Genomic DNA, 16,823 nt, shown 5'->3' with positions numbered 1-16,823 from the left:
TTATGGCAGATTTCTTTTCCTGGCTTTCTGTTTCCCTCCATCCTGATGGTACAGGCTGTTACAGCCTGAAAGTATCTTATAGCTGATGTAGGATACTTTAATTCAAACATAATAAATTATGAATTTTAGAACTCAAACTTCTCTGAGAACAGGAATGCTTTTCAGTTTTTTGTTTTTATTACTTATAGAGTGTAAATAAATTTCATGTAAGTCCCAGTACAGATATGAGTGCTTTTAAAATCAAAACATGCTTGGTGTTTAAAAATATATATTTCATGACATAGTCTCTGAAAGATATGCTTTAAAACAGTTTTTAAGTAGTTAGTATTTTTTTTTTAAATTTACAGCTGTGCTATCATTGAGTTTTATGCTTTTAGGAAAGTCAGTGAATTCTTTTGAATAGTTAGAAAACTCATTTCAAAAGCATAGAGCATTTTAGGGGGTTCTATCTTATGATACAACCACTCAGTTCTGTATGAAAGCAACTGTAGGACAATTTGAAATGGATGAGTGCGGTAATGTTCTAACAAAACTTCGTTTACTCAAACATATGAGAAGTAGATTTGACCTACAGGTTGTAGGTTGCCAATCTCTACTTTTTAGGTCTGTAAAATGAAGGGCATTTGTATCCTGATAATTTCCAAAGGAAATTCAAAAGGAAAGTCTAAAATTCCAAAGGAAAGTCTATAATATAAATGTAAACCTATAATATAAATGTAAGTGACTATCCGCTGTGCCTACCAGGAAAGATTTGTGAATGCACATCTGTGCAATTCTTTAGAAAAGACTTTGAGAAGAGCATCTATTTCTGTTACAAGTTTACATTTCGTGATAGGGTGACAGTTCACATGGATCACTGCTTTAACACATTCGAAAATAGCAAAGGAAAGACTTTGGAAATGTTCGTTTGTTCGAAAATATATTTCCTGATTGTACTTAAGTAATTCTATATAAAATGAAGTTAAAAAAATCAAAGTAGACTATGCAAGGATGAAACCGTGAAGTTTTGACGGCTTACGTGTGTATATGTTTATAGACATGAGTTTTTCTAGCCTCGGTTGTGAAGCACTCATGTGAGCAATAGAGGTGAAAAATGATGTAGCAGTAACTTTGAGTCACTGTCTATGATTAACTCCCAATTCTGAGTTTTATTTCAAGTGAATGTATAGGACTTAATTGGAATATTAGGTTTGCTTAGCATTGAAATAGCTAGTTTTAGTTAGCCGTGCATCAAAGTCTATTTCGGTGACTTATGTAACAAGGCCTATATTTCTACACTGCATGATTATTTCCTATCAACAACATTAAGCACATTGAAATCTTACATTACTGAGCACTTTGTGCTGTTATTATCATATTCTGTTTGTAATGATGTTTTTTCTTCCTGGCGTACTCAAAATGGCTTAACATTTTCTCTGTAAGGTCACTTACGAAGCGCACAAGGAATACCTGGCCAGGATGTACGAGGAGTACCAGCGGCAGGAGGAGGAGAACATGAAGAGGGGGAAGAAGGGGAGCGTGAGCACCATCTCCGGCCTCTCCTCGCAGGCCACCGGGGCGAAAGGCGGCATGGACATTCGAGAGATAGAAGATCTCTCGCAAAGCCAGAGTCCGGAAAGTGAGACAGATTATCCTGTCAGCACAGACACTCGAGACCTACTCATGTCAACAAAAGTGCCAGATGATATTCTTGGAAATTCAGATAGACCAGGAAGTGGTGTGCACGTGGAAGTACATGACCTGTTAGTTGACATAAAAGCAGAGAAAGTGGAAGCCACAGAAGTCAAACTTGATGACATGGATTTATCCCCGGAAACTTTGGTAGGTGGAGAGAACAGGGCGCTCGTGGAGGTCGAATCCTTGCTGGATAATGTGTACAGTGCTGCTGTTGAGAAACTCCAGAACAACGTGCACGGAGGTGTTGGTCTCATTAAAAAAAATGAAGAGAAGGATAATGGTCCTTTGATTACATTAGCGGATGAGAAGGAAGAACTTCCTAACAGCAGTACATCCTTTCTTTTTGATAAAATACCCAAACAGGAAGATAAACTCCTGCCTGAACTTTCTAGCAATCATATTATTCCGAACATTCAGGACACGCAAGTGCGTCTTGGCGTCAGTGATGATCTTGGATTGCTTGCTCACATGACTGGTAGTGTGGATCTAACTTGTACATCAAGTATCATTGAAGAAAAGGACTTCAAAATCCACACAACTTCAGATGGCTTGAGCAATATTGCTGAAAGAGACTTAGCATCATCATCGAAGGGACTAGAATATGCTGAAATGACTGCTACGACTCTGGAAACTGAGTCTTCTGGTAGCAAAACTGTACCAAATATTGATGCCGGAAGCATAATTTCAGACACTGAGAGGTCTGATGATGGCAAAGAATCAGGAAAGGAAATCCGAAAAATCCAAACCACAACCACTACACAAGTAAGTTCGCTTATGTGAGTTGTAGAAATAAAGGAAGGACTAGAAATGCCTGGAGGAGAGGAGAAGTTGCTAGTAGCCATGCAGAGGGATTTCTTACTAACCGCATCAGGTTAGAATGCAGTTAGGGTAAATAGTGGTTAATAGAATTGAGTAGGGTGATGGTACGCTCGTATATAAGACATGTAAAGTATGTTAATTGTGTTTCCAACTCTGCCACATTCTTCTGTGTAGCTGGGCTCTGCTTTTCCGGCCTAGGATGCTAGATATTGTAAAAGGTTGTGTCAGATGAAGATAGAACATATATGACCACAAAATCTCTCCCACTCCAGAATTTATGAATCTGTGATTGCATTTACACATTGTGTACTAGAAATATTGATTCTCCAGGCTTGATTAATTTAACCTGTTCCACCTCAGGCCCGACTGTGCCCTGTGGATTGTAGCAAAGAGGACTTGGAGCCCAGACTTAACTCACGAGTGAAGGGGAAGGGAAAAAGGATCTGGTGTTTATCAAGTCCTACTATGTCCCAGGCACTGTGCTGTATGTTTTTAGATTTTTAATCCTCACAAGAGCTCTGTGAGGTAGGTGATGTGGATGAGAAAATTAGGAGTTATTAGCCGTGGAAATTTTCTTTAGAACCATGTAGGCAAGAATTTATTTTGAACCAGTAAAGACTCTTGGGCCTAATGGTGAGGGAAAGGTGGTGTTGTGATTTTGGTCTTACTGGAGTAAGGTTGATTCAAGTCATGTTTTATGATATGGATTTTAATTATTGAGCTTTGATTTAAAACTGCTTCCTCACTTTCTGGGTTAGAAATAATGCCTTATGGTTAGGAATTTGAAAAATTATTGTAATACTGCAACCCTTAATTAGAACTTTCCCTTTCTCTGGGTATCCCAGACATTTTTAATATCTTTAGAGATAAATTAACATTGTTGCCATTACAGTGTGTTATAAGGAATAATGTATTACTTGCAAGTGTTTTTCCACACCCTTAAGAATTTTTAATGCTACAACTTATATTTTGGAAGAAGTGTTTATAAATGTTTTTCTCCATTAACTACCAATTTCCATTTTTGTGGCATGAAATACAGTGGTATTTGGTAGGGTTGAGAATACTGTATGAGGTGCAGATTTAAAATAGGAGAAAATCACACTAATCACTAGGCTTGCTTTTTTTTTTAACTTGGAGTTCATAGCTATTTTTAGGTTTGGTTTTTAAGTATCGAATCCGTGCAGTGGGTTTTAGGTTTTACCTTCCTGTTGCGGTGAGGCGGCTGCTGATGTGGTGTTTGTGGGTCCAGGCAGTAGATGGTACATGCTCAGTATTTCACTTCACATGTGTTCACGTCAAGGAGGAAGTGACGTGGTCTGATGTGAGGACCGTGCAACAACGTGAGCAGCAGTTGGATTTCAACGTGGTCTTTAATGCTAACCTTAGGTATTTGATTGCCTTTCAGTTTTTAGCATTAGTAAAATAGAAGCAATAATAGTAGCTTTTCCAAGCTCCAGAGTTATCCTGGGCAGGGATCATGGGTGCATAATCTGTCAACTAAACTGACCGGCTGAAGTCCTAGGCAAAAGCTTTAGTGACTCAGTTCCTGTGCTGTGCTCGCTACCTTCATTTTGAAATCAGACGTTCTCTTTGTATTCCACAAAGTTCACGTGTTCTTTCTTTAGGCGGTGCAGGGTCGATCCGTCACCCAGCAAGACCGAGATCTTCGTGTGGATTTAGGTTTCCGAGGCATGCCAATGACTGAAGAACAGAGACGCCAGTTCAGCCCAGGCCCGCGCACCACCATGTTTCGGATCCCGGAGTTTAAATGGTCCCCGATGCACCAGCGGCTTCTCACCGACTTGCTGTTTGCGTTAGAAACTGATGTACATGTCTGGAGGAGGTAGAAAATCCTTTTCTATAAATAAGACAACGTTCACTTAAGAAAAGGAGCATTTTAACTTGCTAGTATCAAATGATTAATCAGCTATTTATACCTTTTATTAAAGTTCATCAGTTAAATATCTTGAAAATACTTAAATATTTAACATTTGAGAAAAGTTTGAGGATGTTTTCACAGGGCTAGAAGGCCAAAGGTCTCACCAATAGGGATTCCAGTACAGCTTACAGCATCTAAAAAGTGAACACTTCAAATCTGGCATTGCCTATTCTTACAAAGATACAATAGAAACAGAGAACACCTTTGGCTTAAAGGAATTTCCACATTTCTCTCATTTCCTGGTGACATTAATACCATGTACTAAGTTTATTCTTGGCAATAAGATTATAAAACATTGCGGTAAAAGATTTAAAAGCGCCATAAAAATACATGCTTTTACAACCTAATACTATTTTAGCAATGACTGTGAGGTCAAATATCACTTAAAAGAAGAATTTATGTAAATTAAAATGTTATCCTTCTTAATTTTAACATTCTTTTTAAAAGATGTATATTTATTTTTATTGGAAAGGCGGATATAGAGAGAGGAGGAGAGACAGAGAGGAAGATCTTCCGTCCAATGGTCCACTCCCCAAGTGACCGCAATGGCTGGAGCTGAGCCAGTCTGAAGCCAGGAGCTCTTCCGGGTCTCCCATGCGGGTACAGGGTCCCAAGGCTTTGGGCCGTCCTCTGTTGCTTTCCCAGGCCACAGGCAGGGAGCTGGATGGGAAGTGGGGCTGCCAGGATATGAACTGGCACCCATGTGGGATCCCTGGCACATTTAAGGCGAGGATTTTTACCACTACGCTTTCGCGCCGGGCCCAATTTTAGCATTCAAATAATAATTACGTAAAAGAATGGATCAGTTCTGAGAGTGCCTTATTTACAACGTGGGACTGTGGATTAGGAAGCGATGGTCTGACTGTTAGTTGCACACACTTGGCATTTTTGCATCTCAAAATGGTTTCTCTGTTTCTCAGAACTTGGGTTTTTAGGATTCGAGGTGGTTCTGAGTTTCTAGCAGCAAACTGAACAGCAACAACCATGTCCTGGTGGAATTAGAAGGCGGGAACTCTGCTTCCTCCTCGAATCCCACCCACCACTACTTGCTTTTTTCCTTGTCCCATTCTTATTGTCTTAAATTTTTTTCCCTCAAAAGTAAACCCACGAGAAATTTCGCTCTTATGTGTGAATAACAAAAAAGGTGAATGTGATGAACGTGAGGGGGCTGTGGTCCAGTGCTGGCCTCTCTGCCCTTCCCGGAGGTGAGCCCACCGCCGGCCAGCAGAGGGCGCTCTGGCAGGAGGGGCTGTCCTGAGGACAGCGGGGGCCAGAGAACGCTTCCACGGAAAGCATTGGCTTTGAGTTTATTCTATCAGTTCATTCTTAGGCCGCTTATTTATTTTCATCGTTGATGTTACGTGCTAAACTACCTAGCAGTAACAACTGATGAAATTGAAGTGTCATCTAGTATATTACCGTTAATACTGAAGTCAGTGTATGGAGATAATGAAATTTGCTAGTTACAGACGTTTGTAACCTCCAAGTAAGGAAGGCAGCTTGCCTTCCTTCAGCTTAACTGTGCCTTTGATATCATGGAAACTCCTGAAATTCCCTAGCTAATTCTATCGAATTTCGTTTTTATAATTCTGAATTTTGAGGAAAGAGAAAACAGTGTGATATGTAAGATGCTACAGCATTTTATAGCTCTAGGGAAAAACTGATCGACCCGAGCCTGACCATCAAGCACTGTCTGCAGTGTCTGCGCTTGGACGGCAAGCTGAAGCTGTGCGTTTCCTTGGGAGTGTGCATGCTTTGGGTGGAGCCGTGCTGTCGGCCTGGTCTGAGACAGGATTGCTCCTTCGCTCACCAAGTATCTGATCGTCGCGCTGCACGGCTGTCACCTCTGGCCAGCCTAGGTCACTGGTTTTGTCACAAACTGAAACAAGTAAAACTCATTGAGCTTTCTGATTGTTTTGCCTTTGGCACAAAAGGCCACCTTTGGCAAAATAATAGTTTTACCCAAAACCATTGACCTAGTTATATGTGTTAGAGTCTAGTTACTACTGTGTTTTTTCAGACAGGGTCAAATAATGAATGAACACATTTGCATACATAGAGTCCTGCACAGGTGAAGGAGGGTTTCTGGTACTGTGAATCTCAACTGTATACTCTATTCTTTTATAAAAAGTGAATTATGAATTTGTTTCCTATTTTCAGTAGTCTGTAATGTTTTTAATTTAACAGTTATTCTCAGCAATGTCAAAACATTTTTTTAAGCCAAGGAAATGTTCACCTGTGTTTTATTTTTCTGCTGTTTTAGCCATTCTACAAAGTCGGTAATGGATTTTGTCAATAGTAATGAAAATATTATTTTTGTACATAACACAATTCACCTCATTTCCCAAATGGTAGACAACATCATCATTGCTTGTGGAGGAATTTTACCTTTGCTCTCTGCTGCTACATCACCAACTGTAAGTACTTTGCCTCCATCTAGTGGTTATCATTTGTAATTACATGCGTTAAGCATTTTAGTGGCTTAAAATAGGTGTATTTTAACAAGTTCTTCTTGGGAGGAGAGAAGGAGAGGTAAAGAGGGAAAATCCCTCTACCTACAAAACTGTGTCATGGAGAATAATAATAACAATAAAATGCAAAACACAAAGAAGCAAAAAAATTAAAATAGTGAAAAAAATTAAAAGTTCTCCTATGCTAACTTTTAACAATTTAAATTTATATTCTATCTTTATCATTTACTAGTTTTGGGTTTTAGCTTTCTGTATTTAGGACAATATTCTTATGATAATTCTGATGAATACTTGTTGACAAGTGCCATAATTGTAGATGATTTAGCTTTCTTTTCTGTATATCATATTTGAAACTGCAAGTCTATAGTACAAGATCATTTTATTTAAAACTCTTATAATTTGGTTATATTTTCTAATACAGTACTTGTTTAATGGACTAGATGTGTCTCTGTTTCTCTATAAAACAACACTGTATTGATGGAGTACATTTGAAAAGCATTTAATTTATGTGTGTAACTTTAAAATTTAGCAAATCAGTGTTAGCCTTGCATTTGAGTTGCCATTTTAAGAGTATCTCAGGTGTGTTACTCTAACTGCCTGTGAAGACTAGACAGAAGACAGGGCTTTCTAGATTAGCCGTGTTCTTGTTGCTGTGTTGGAGCCTAGTCCTGACACCAGGAACACCCCTACCCCAGAAAAAAGCCTCGGCCTTATTCAGCTGTAAAGGCTTGCTGAGGAAGCACTTGTAAACTGACCTCCGACCTACCACTGAACTCTCTGCACGGCTCTTTCCTCTTGACCACGCCACCACACAGCAGCAACAGTGCAACATGAGCAGAGTCTTTGCTCATATGCCTTCTCCAGGCATGCGCATGTCTGTATCATCCGTGAAATAGCTCACGTCCATAAAGGCAAGCAGGAGAGTTGTAGGGGAGGAGTGTGCAGTGGCAAAGGTCACCCTTAGGGCTGGACAGTCGGTGGTGTGAAGGCTGCAGGTGTCCTGCATTCAGACACCGCAACTCCTCTCGCGTCTGCACTACCGTCAGTGCTTTGGGGCTTGTGTGTTCAGAGAGGGAGGGCTGTCTTTAATTCTACACAATAAATACTGTATCAGCAAGGATTCTCCGTGATATTTGGATAGTGTAAGTTTTGCTTTCTGTCTTATCACTTATCATCAGTTATCAAGAGGTTTCAGGGAGTTGTATTCACACTTGGTATTAGCCAGAACGCTGAGGAGTGACTGAGATTCCCTTTACAATATAATATTAAGTGTGTTAAAATTATTCAGAACAAATATTATTTTTAACATAAACAGTTTAGTTTTAAGATATTAAAATTTACCAAGGTTTGAAATGTTCAGACTTCTTAAGTATTTTCCTAAGTTTTAAAGCCAGAGGATGTCTGAATATCAGTAAAGAAAGGTATTTCTATGTTTTTATCATCTAACTTGCTTATCTTTTCACAATGAATGTACAGTAGATATACTGACATTTGGCAAGTCCATTTCCCAAACTTTTACCAATGTCAGTTCTCCAGTTATAGTTTGAAATTTTAAACTACTCTTTCCCACCCCCATTTTTCAGCACAGGCAGAAGTTCACTGAACTGTGGCAGCTGCTGTTTATTCTTCTGTCTGCATTGTTCTGTGATCTTGCCCCAGTCACTGGCTGGATGTGTACGCTTCATGTAAGAAGCAGCCAGAACCTTCCCCCACTGGGGAAGCCGTGGTGAATGGTGCCTGGCAAGTGCGGCCTCTCTGTGCTGCACTGTGTGATGCTCTGACCACAAGTTGTAGGAGAGGGCCAGGCTTGGAAGGAGGGGCCTAGAGAAAGAAGGACATTAGAACTGAAAATATTTTTAAATTTAAACTGTAAAAAATTGAAAGAGAATTTTAGCAGAGATAAGACAGTGACAAAACATTGGCAATAGGCAGTTTCCCAAAGGGAGATAGCTGCTTGTGTCCATGCCTGCAAAGTTTCCATCCTAGGTTAAGATGGAAACATTTAAAGGTCATTTTTGAGTCATCTCGTCTTAGATTTATGAAATTGGTTCAGCAATTTCATCTATGTGGTTGCAAATTTTATTAATATATAGGATTAATGATGGCTGATGGTGGTTGCCAGAATTTTTTTGTACAGGGTCAAATAGTCAATATTTTAGGGTTCTGATGTTTGTCCAAATTATTTATCCTTTTTGTTGTAAAAAGATGTCTCAACACAGACACAAATAGGCATGTGTGTGTTTCAGTGTAACTTCATTCATAAATCGGGTACTGAGACAGTGTTGTTCTCTGGGCCAGAGTTTGTTGACCATTGTCTTAAGGTATAAGCTCCAGGTAGAATATAAGTGACATACTCCAGGGATTTAATATGAAACTTTATTATTACTTCTTGCAGACTATTGAAAATAAAACAGAACTTAGGAAAAATTCATTGCTTCCTATTACACAAGAACTTTGAATTTAAACATGTAATTTTTAAAAACAGTTTGACTGAAAATTTTTCATTCTGTACTATAAGAAGCTACGTATATTTTTGCACCCAGTGAAATGCTTTTAACATTTCTAATGTGGAACAGCAGTGCATTGCACAGTGATAAGTAGGACATTAGGTACTCTTTATAGTTCCCTACTTTAGCCGTAATGACACAGAACTTAAGCCAGGAATATGTCTTCTCATCTCTCAGAATAAGTGTAGATCTCAGATAATTGACAGCTTTTCACAAAAAGTAAGCTTGTTTCTCAGTGTCAAGAAGATTCAGATATGACCCTTACTGAAATCACTGTGAAAGGTTTTAGCATAAAACATGTCTGACCTTTAACCTTGGCCTGAAAACATTCATTAGATATGGCTTCAACTTTATCTCATTAATTAAGTGGTAGTAATTATTCTTAGACCATGGTTAATATTTGAAACTTAAATAGGATGGTGTACTTAAAGTGCACTGCATGCGTAGGGTGGCTCTTGGGAGTTCTCTGAGTTCCCTTTGGAGCTGCTCAGTGCAGTGCTGGGCTCAGTCCTCTGTGCTGGGAGATGTCTGTGGTAGAGTATTTTCACATCTTCAGCTTGCCATATTGGAAACACTCAAGTGCAGAATGTTAAAGATAAATGCAGTTATTATGAAGGATCCAGTTTGGTATTGAAAACCTTATAGTCTTTTTGTCTACTGTTCCATGGAAGTAGACAATGATGGGCTCTCTCTTTTCCCTGGAACCTTAGGAAAATTCAACAAAAATGAAACAAAAATACACACACACACACACACACACACATATATGGAATAGGGATTATGTAGTGCTATTGTAGTGGTTTCATCATGAAAGATAATTTTAACTTGTTCAGATTAATCCTGCCTGTAGGAAGATGTTTTGATGGAAGCATAATGCACAGGAGAATGTAGCCACGCGTCTTTTGATCACGAATACTTTGAACTTAGTATTGTAGACTCAGCGGCTCGTCACTGGCCTTTCAGCTTTCCTGGACTATTGACAGTCATAGGCATCAGAGGAGACAGATTACGAAGTTATTTTAAACTTCTAAATTTGATAGTTTTAATTTTAGTACTCAGGAAAAATAGACTTATTAATGTGCATTTTTATCCATCTTCAATTGAGGAAAGAAGTATTGCTTTTGTTTTTGTTACCATCACTAGCCAGTCAGATCTTCTCTTGTAATAATCTACCGCATTATGCAAGAGGGTCCCAAGTGGAAATGAAGGACTGGTGGGGAGAACGGAAGAGTTCTCCCCGGAGTATATGGACTGAGCAGCCGTTGTTCAGTCATTTGATGCACTTAAGTTGTCCGTTTAAGTCGGCCATCCACAGCTCTGAATGTTCGGAAGTTAATTCAGTGTCCTGTATGTTTCCGTTTCCTTTGTCTCAGAAAAATAGTCATTGACACTTGTGGTTTTCCTAATAGTTTCATAATCACAAGAACAAAAAACAGTATTTTTCTTTTGATGTCTAAAAGTCATGGCAAGCTTAATTTTTCCTTTTCATAATCGGAATGTACAGTCCATAGTCAAAATTATTAATAAAAGATTTGATTTTGTTGTGTAATGTTTGATAGTAGTTTAGTATTCCCAGAATGCTTTTACTTTTATGCTTTCCAATTAATACATTATAGAAAAAACATATTTTGAAATTTAACACATATTGTAAGAAATTAGAAAACGGACCATCAGTGATTATTATTGTGAAAATCCTATTCAAGGCTTTTATAAAATGTACATTGTCTTAAGACTACTAAATTATTTTCTGCATACACAAACTTCATGGATTGTATTAGTAAGTTTTTTGGAGCATGGGAAAGTAGATTTCAAGTTGTCATTACTCAGATTTTCTTACTCCTGGGAATCTTGATGTCGAAAAAGGTTATCAGTGTTTGAGGAAACAACTGATATCTCATATCAAATTCTATAAGGTTGGTATAAATAGTTTCTGGAGTTATTTTTGACTGAATTGGTTCTGAAATAGGGATTTTTCAGATATTGTAATGCTTTTTAACTAAAACGTATAATCATCTGGTAGCAAAACATTCGTTTTATAAATATGAATATGTGTAATTAATAAAATGAATATCTCTTCTGAGAGTTTTGCTTTTGATAAGAATCAAATATAATTTTAAATATTTTATGTTTTGATTTTACATTGTATTTTCATTTAATTTTAATAATTTCCTTTTCTTGTACTTTTTTGGTCTGTTGTCTGTTTTGTCTAATGCATGTCCAGGGTTCTAAGGTTAGTATTACTTCTGCAGTAATTTTCAGGTTTTCAGTTTAAAATTTTATTTTTTACTTATTTATAAAATTTTTGACTTGGTTAAATTTTTAGTTTCCATATCATTTTTAACATTAGCATATGTATTGTATATTTAAAAATTTCATTAAAATACTTTTATTCTATTGCATTGATGGTTTACTTTTATTGCTCATAATTTCTACATTATTATAATGAAAATGGTATTGTTATAGTTATGTATTAAATCAGATTTTTAACTGATATCAAGCAATAGGTATTGGATAAAATAAAATTTTTATATCAATTGCATTTTATTTTTATTTTAAGCCCAATTTATGTAGTATTTCAGCATGTATGTAAGTTTTATATAGAATATAAAATTTATTGAATTTTAGGTTATATTAATAACTATTTTCATTGAAAATTTTGTTTTGGTTAGAAACATGTTTAGAAATCTGTGAGCACTTTAGTAATGTTTAAAATTTCTACTAACTAATTCATTTTGAAATAAAAATATACTATGAAGATTAGAAGTACAGACTATGAAGCACTCAAAAATAAAGTCATTAATTTCAAAAATGAGGTAGATGCCTCAGAATTGCTGTCTAAAGTAATGAGGGACATCTCAAACAACACTCAAGATACTCAATTCTGACATTTTGAGCAGTTCTTGAGCAATACCCAGATCTGTCATTGTATCAGACAACTTTAATGGAAAACTGTGATTGAAAAAGAACTTTTTTTTAATAGATCAATGTGTGGAGGCTACAGATTTTTAAATTCCTGCAATGAAATTATGTTTTGTGTATGTACAGTTCTGGGAAATAAAGAATTTGCATGTATAGTCCAATTATGGATTAACTATTTCTTTAGGCAGTGATTGCTGAATTTGTAAATGAGTGATTCAAAAAAAGTTTATATATTTCCAAGTACAATTTGGAAAGAGTTGCTGTAACCCCAATTTTGATGATAAGTCAGAAAAAGATGTTCATATTTCGTATCTTAGAACTCAGTGTAGCTATATAATGCATGCGCTAGGTGCGTGTGATTTTCGTTACATATCATATACACAAGAAGTGTTGAGGTTTTTTTAATTAATGTTTTCCACTGATATTTCCTTGTTAATATTGCTGCTTAATGCAAACAAGGAAGTTTAGAGAGAATAATGGAAAAACGCAATGTCAAAGACTAAATAAGAAGAGAAACCTATTTCATATATTCGTAGCTATTTTTTAGTCAAGTGGTGCGGTTATGGCAAATATACCCATTTTCCAAGAAGTTAGAAAAATGATTTGTCATAAAATTTTTTCTCTGTTTTGAAGCACTGAGAAAATGAGGCCTTGCCGTAAAGAGCCAAAATGATTAAGTTGTTTGGTGGTAAATACTGAAAAATAAGAAATATTGCTACTGATATAAAGCTACAAAGATGTACATTGAAGAATTAGAATACTTTATTATATTTCTAAAAGCAGAAAATTGGACTTTATCATAGCCATAGTTTAGTGCAAATTAATCTGTAAATATTTTTGTAAAATGATCTGAAAGTTAAAATGTATTTTTTTACGACTAATGATGTTCAAAACTAACATTGATTTTAAAATGGACCTTTGTTTTACTCAGCATAAATGATAAACTAACCAAATTTGATAACCAGCTCTGTTGCTAGACAGACAATTTATACTTTGATTTACAAAATATGCTAAATATACTAACCCTCTGTTCACCTGTGGAACATATTGCTTGTATATTTTGTTTCTGAATTTAAAACAAGGCTTAACTTTTCTACTTTTTTAAAGACGGAGTTGGAAAACATTGAAGTCACCCAAGGCATGTCGGCTGAGACAGCGGTCACGTTCCTCAGCCGCCTCATGGCCATGGTGGATGTGCTTGTGTTCGCCAGCTCTCTGAATTTCAGTGAGATTGAAGCAGAGAAAAACATGTCTTCAGGAGGCTTGATGCGGCAGTGCCTAAGGCTAGGTAAGTCTGTCAGTACCAGCTAAACACAGTAAATCATCATGTCCAGATTGGTTTGATAAAATCCTGTGGACCAGAAATTATGGAACCTATATGTTGGTGATTAAATAATAAAGTATTTATCTCGTAAATTCAGAATTAGCGAATTTTAAAGTATTATAATTTCAACTTGAGGAGTTCACAGCATTGATTCATTTTTAAGCTTTTTAAAATATTTTTTTATTTGAAATAATTACAGGGAGATGGGGAGAGGGACAGAAATCCTCCATGTGCTAATTCCTTCCCCAGATGGCTGCAGCAGCTACAAGCCGGAAATTTCACTCGAGTCTCCCATGTGCATGGCAGGGGCTTAAGTCACTCTCAGCTGCTTTCTTGACCTGTGAGCAATTGGAACACAAAAGGCATGCCAGTGTTGCAGGTGGCAGCTTAATGTACTATGCCGCAACACCAACCCTACTTTAGTGGTATATATAGTAGAGGATGTTGTATTTGGAGTTCTTTGAAAAATCAGACTATCATATTTTTTTCTAAATTATTTCAGTGCAAACCCATTTATGAATCCATTTTTATGATGATATTGTCTAGGACATGCCAATATAAGAAAATAAATAGCACATTCTTAGTATTAGAAAAAATTTTAATATATTGATCTCATTTTTTAGAGTAAACAGATGTCTCTGATCTACATTACTGTACCTTTGTTGTTTAACTTTTATCTTATGAAATGATTGCTCTGAGTTTTCCTAACTTTTAAAAAGTATCAAAAAACAAAGAGTAGGTTTCATCCTGCCACTCTTAACCAAAGTCCTTAATCCTCCATTGAGTCAGAGACAACATGGGTAGTTTGCATAGCCTTTATAAGTTATGGAATAAAAGTGTACATATCCATATATATCAGAAACTGCCTCCCCTATCTCGTGTCTGTTTTATATCCTGCTCATGCTCTGAGGCAACTATGGGAAGTACAGCTTGCTGATTCCTTTGAAGTCTTAATGGTGTACATAAATTTTCCCTTTAAGGGATAGCAGAGGTAAGAATAGTTCCTGAGTAAAAGCTCATGCAGACCCAGTAAGCGTGTTCAGTGCTAAAATATCGTTAGAACACAAGGCATGGGGGAACAATGGGCCACATCAGAATCACTTTGGCAGCAAAACATTGTGGGTTCATTTACTCTGTATGGTCAGGCACATTTCCATTGATAATCTAACTACAGCTTCCATATAGAACTTTGTATAAATGAGATATATTTCTAAAACTTCCTCAGTAGCTTTAGAAGTCAGCATTCTTTGCACCTTTTACTAATTCAGACCTTAACTGATGAATGAGTTAGCAGATTTAGTTGTTGTAGCACCACAGGAAACTTTTCTAAATGAATTGATGATAAAACAAACAAGAATGTGTGACTGCGTGCTATTTGCTCTGTTCCACACGTTTTGTATATTGTTTGAAAACAGCCTTCTAGCAATATGTTCATCCTCATTTAACAAATGGAGAAGCTGAGGTACTGGTAGTTTAGGTGGCCCGGGATCACACACCTCATAAAGGAATCGGGCAGGACTTCAGTTCAGCTGATCTGAACAGTCTGTACTATTTATATCACAACTATCTGAAATATTATTTATTATATGGCTTCACTATTTGTAAAATACGCAAACGCATGAAATTTAGTACTTGGGGTCTGGCTGTTTGGCAAAAGCCCATGGACTCCCCCTCTATGGAGAGAGGTGCGCAGTGGGTTGTGATTTGTGGCTCCTGTCACTCTTCATCATCTCTGAGGTGAGCGTCTGCACTCATCCTTGTCACCAGGATGGTCCAAAGCAGATGTCTCATTGCTCAAAAGTTTTAATAACTACAGTTTTGCGTTTTAAAGTAATTACTGGTCTGTAGACTCTGGACGTGTGAAGGAGCGAGGGTAATGGCATAAGGGAGGTTACACTGAGAGCTTCAGGGACCTGTCTGTGTTGTTTCATCAGCTGGCTATTAGAATCTGGAAAGAGTGGTCTTACTTTTTCATTTCATATGCATTTATGTGTACTTTTCATGATGTATATCATAATTTTAAACATTTAGCAGTCAATTAATTTAAAGCATACTGCTGACTATAGTAAGGATAAGAAAGCAACAACTGGCTTTTACAATACATCAGACTCATCCATATGTATTAATGTGCTTCTGATCTTTTACTTAGTATGTTGTGTGGCTGTAAGAAACTGTTTAGAATGCCGACAAAGGCAGAGGGACAGGGGGAACAAATCTTCCCATGCAAGCAGTAAACCTCAAGAAGTGCCCCAAGGTGTGACTGCCCCGGCAGCTTCAAAGGTAATGACCATTTTCTGTATTAAATGTAATTTACCGTAAAATGTTACTTCTTTATGAGCACAAAGGTGTTGATTATTGGTGGCAAGCAAGGTTTTTTTGTGATTAGGCGGCTCGTTCTCTGTTACTGACTTCCTCAGTTTGTGTCACCAAGATTAGCTACTGTCACTCTGGGACCTGTGTTTTTGTTCAGTAAATGAAAATCCAATGTAAGTAATGATTTTTATTTTGTTCTTAAAAGTGTTACATTAGTGCGTACTATGGATATAAGAAGTTTGCAGTTTGTTGTAATGGTTCCATTCATGTTCCTGGGGTTCAGTGTATGAATAATTCCCTTTTTAAATGAATCTGCTTTTGTTGATACGTGTCACAGTTACCAAAAATCTGTTGAGTACTCAGTAAATAAATGAGTAGTACGTAGTATTATGGAATGTAGCAGTAAGTCACATTCTAAACTAAAACCTGTGTTTTAATCTAACCTTTGGGCACCACATAGAGTTTTATTAACATGACTTTTGTGGTAATCTGTGGATGGTCTTTGCTTACCTCTTCCCAACTTGGACATGTTTACTCGTTTATAACACTTTAGTCATCTTGTAGACTAAATTCTGTGCAACAGAAACATGTTTATTCGGTATTCTTCATACTTCTGCATAGTTTCCTGTATGTGAAATGGCCAGATTATTTTTTTATTTAGCTAAAATCTGTTCAACTCTTATGTTCAGTTTAGCTATTACTCTCTAAAGAAAATGTTTTCTGATACCATACCACTATTCCAGTCGAGGCTAATTTCCTCTGTCGTTTCCATAAATGTCTACATATCCCTTGTCACTATACTGGTAACTGTATGTTCAGTATTTATGCAGTGCTGTTTTGCTTAGTAATTGAAG

The 16,823-nt window shown here is 36.9% G+C and overlaps 1 protein-coding gene across 8 annotated transcripts in view; it reads left to right on the top strand.

The window, feature by feature from the left end:
* Window positions 1-16,823, top strand: part of NBEA (neurobeachin) — a 582,506-nt gene that overhangs the window by 155,657 nt on the left and 410,026 nt on the right. For all 8 annotated transcript variants that reach the window (XM_058670864.1, XM_058670863.1, XM_058670859.1 and 5 more), the window contains 5 exons: window positions 1,423-2,439; window positions 4,122-4,339; window positions 6,699-6,852; window positions 13,440-13,620; window positions 15,806-15,936. In XM_058670864.1, coding sequence (XP_058526847.1) covers window positions 1,423-2,439; window positions 4,122-4,339; window positions 6,699-6,852; window positions 13,440-13,620; window positions 15,806-15,936 — 1,701 coding nt within the window. The remainder of the gene's footprint in view (window positions 1-1,422; window positions 2,440-4,121; window positions 4,340-6,698; window positions 6,853-13,439; window positions 13,621-15,805; window positions 15,937-16,823) is intronic.

This window comes from Ochotona princeps, chromosome 12 (genome assembly GCF_030435755.1).
Source record: "Ochotona princeps isolate mOchPri1 chromosome 12, mOchPri1.hap1, whole genome shotgun sequence".
NCBI lineage: Eukaryota > Metazoa > Chordata > Mammalia > Lagomorpha > Ochotonidae > Ochotona > Ochotona princeps.
Note: the sequence above shows the minus strand (reverse complement) of the source record. Positions and strands in the feature narration are given on the sequence as shown.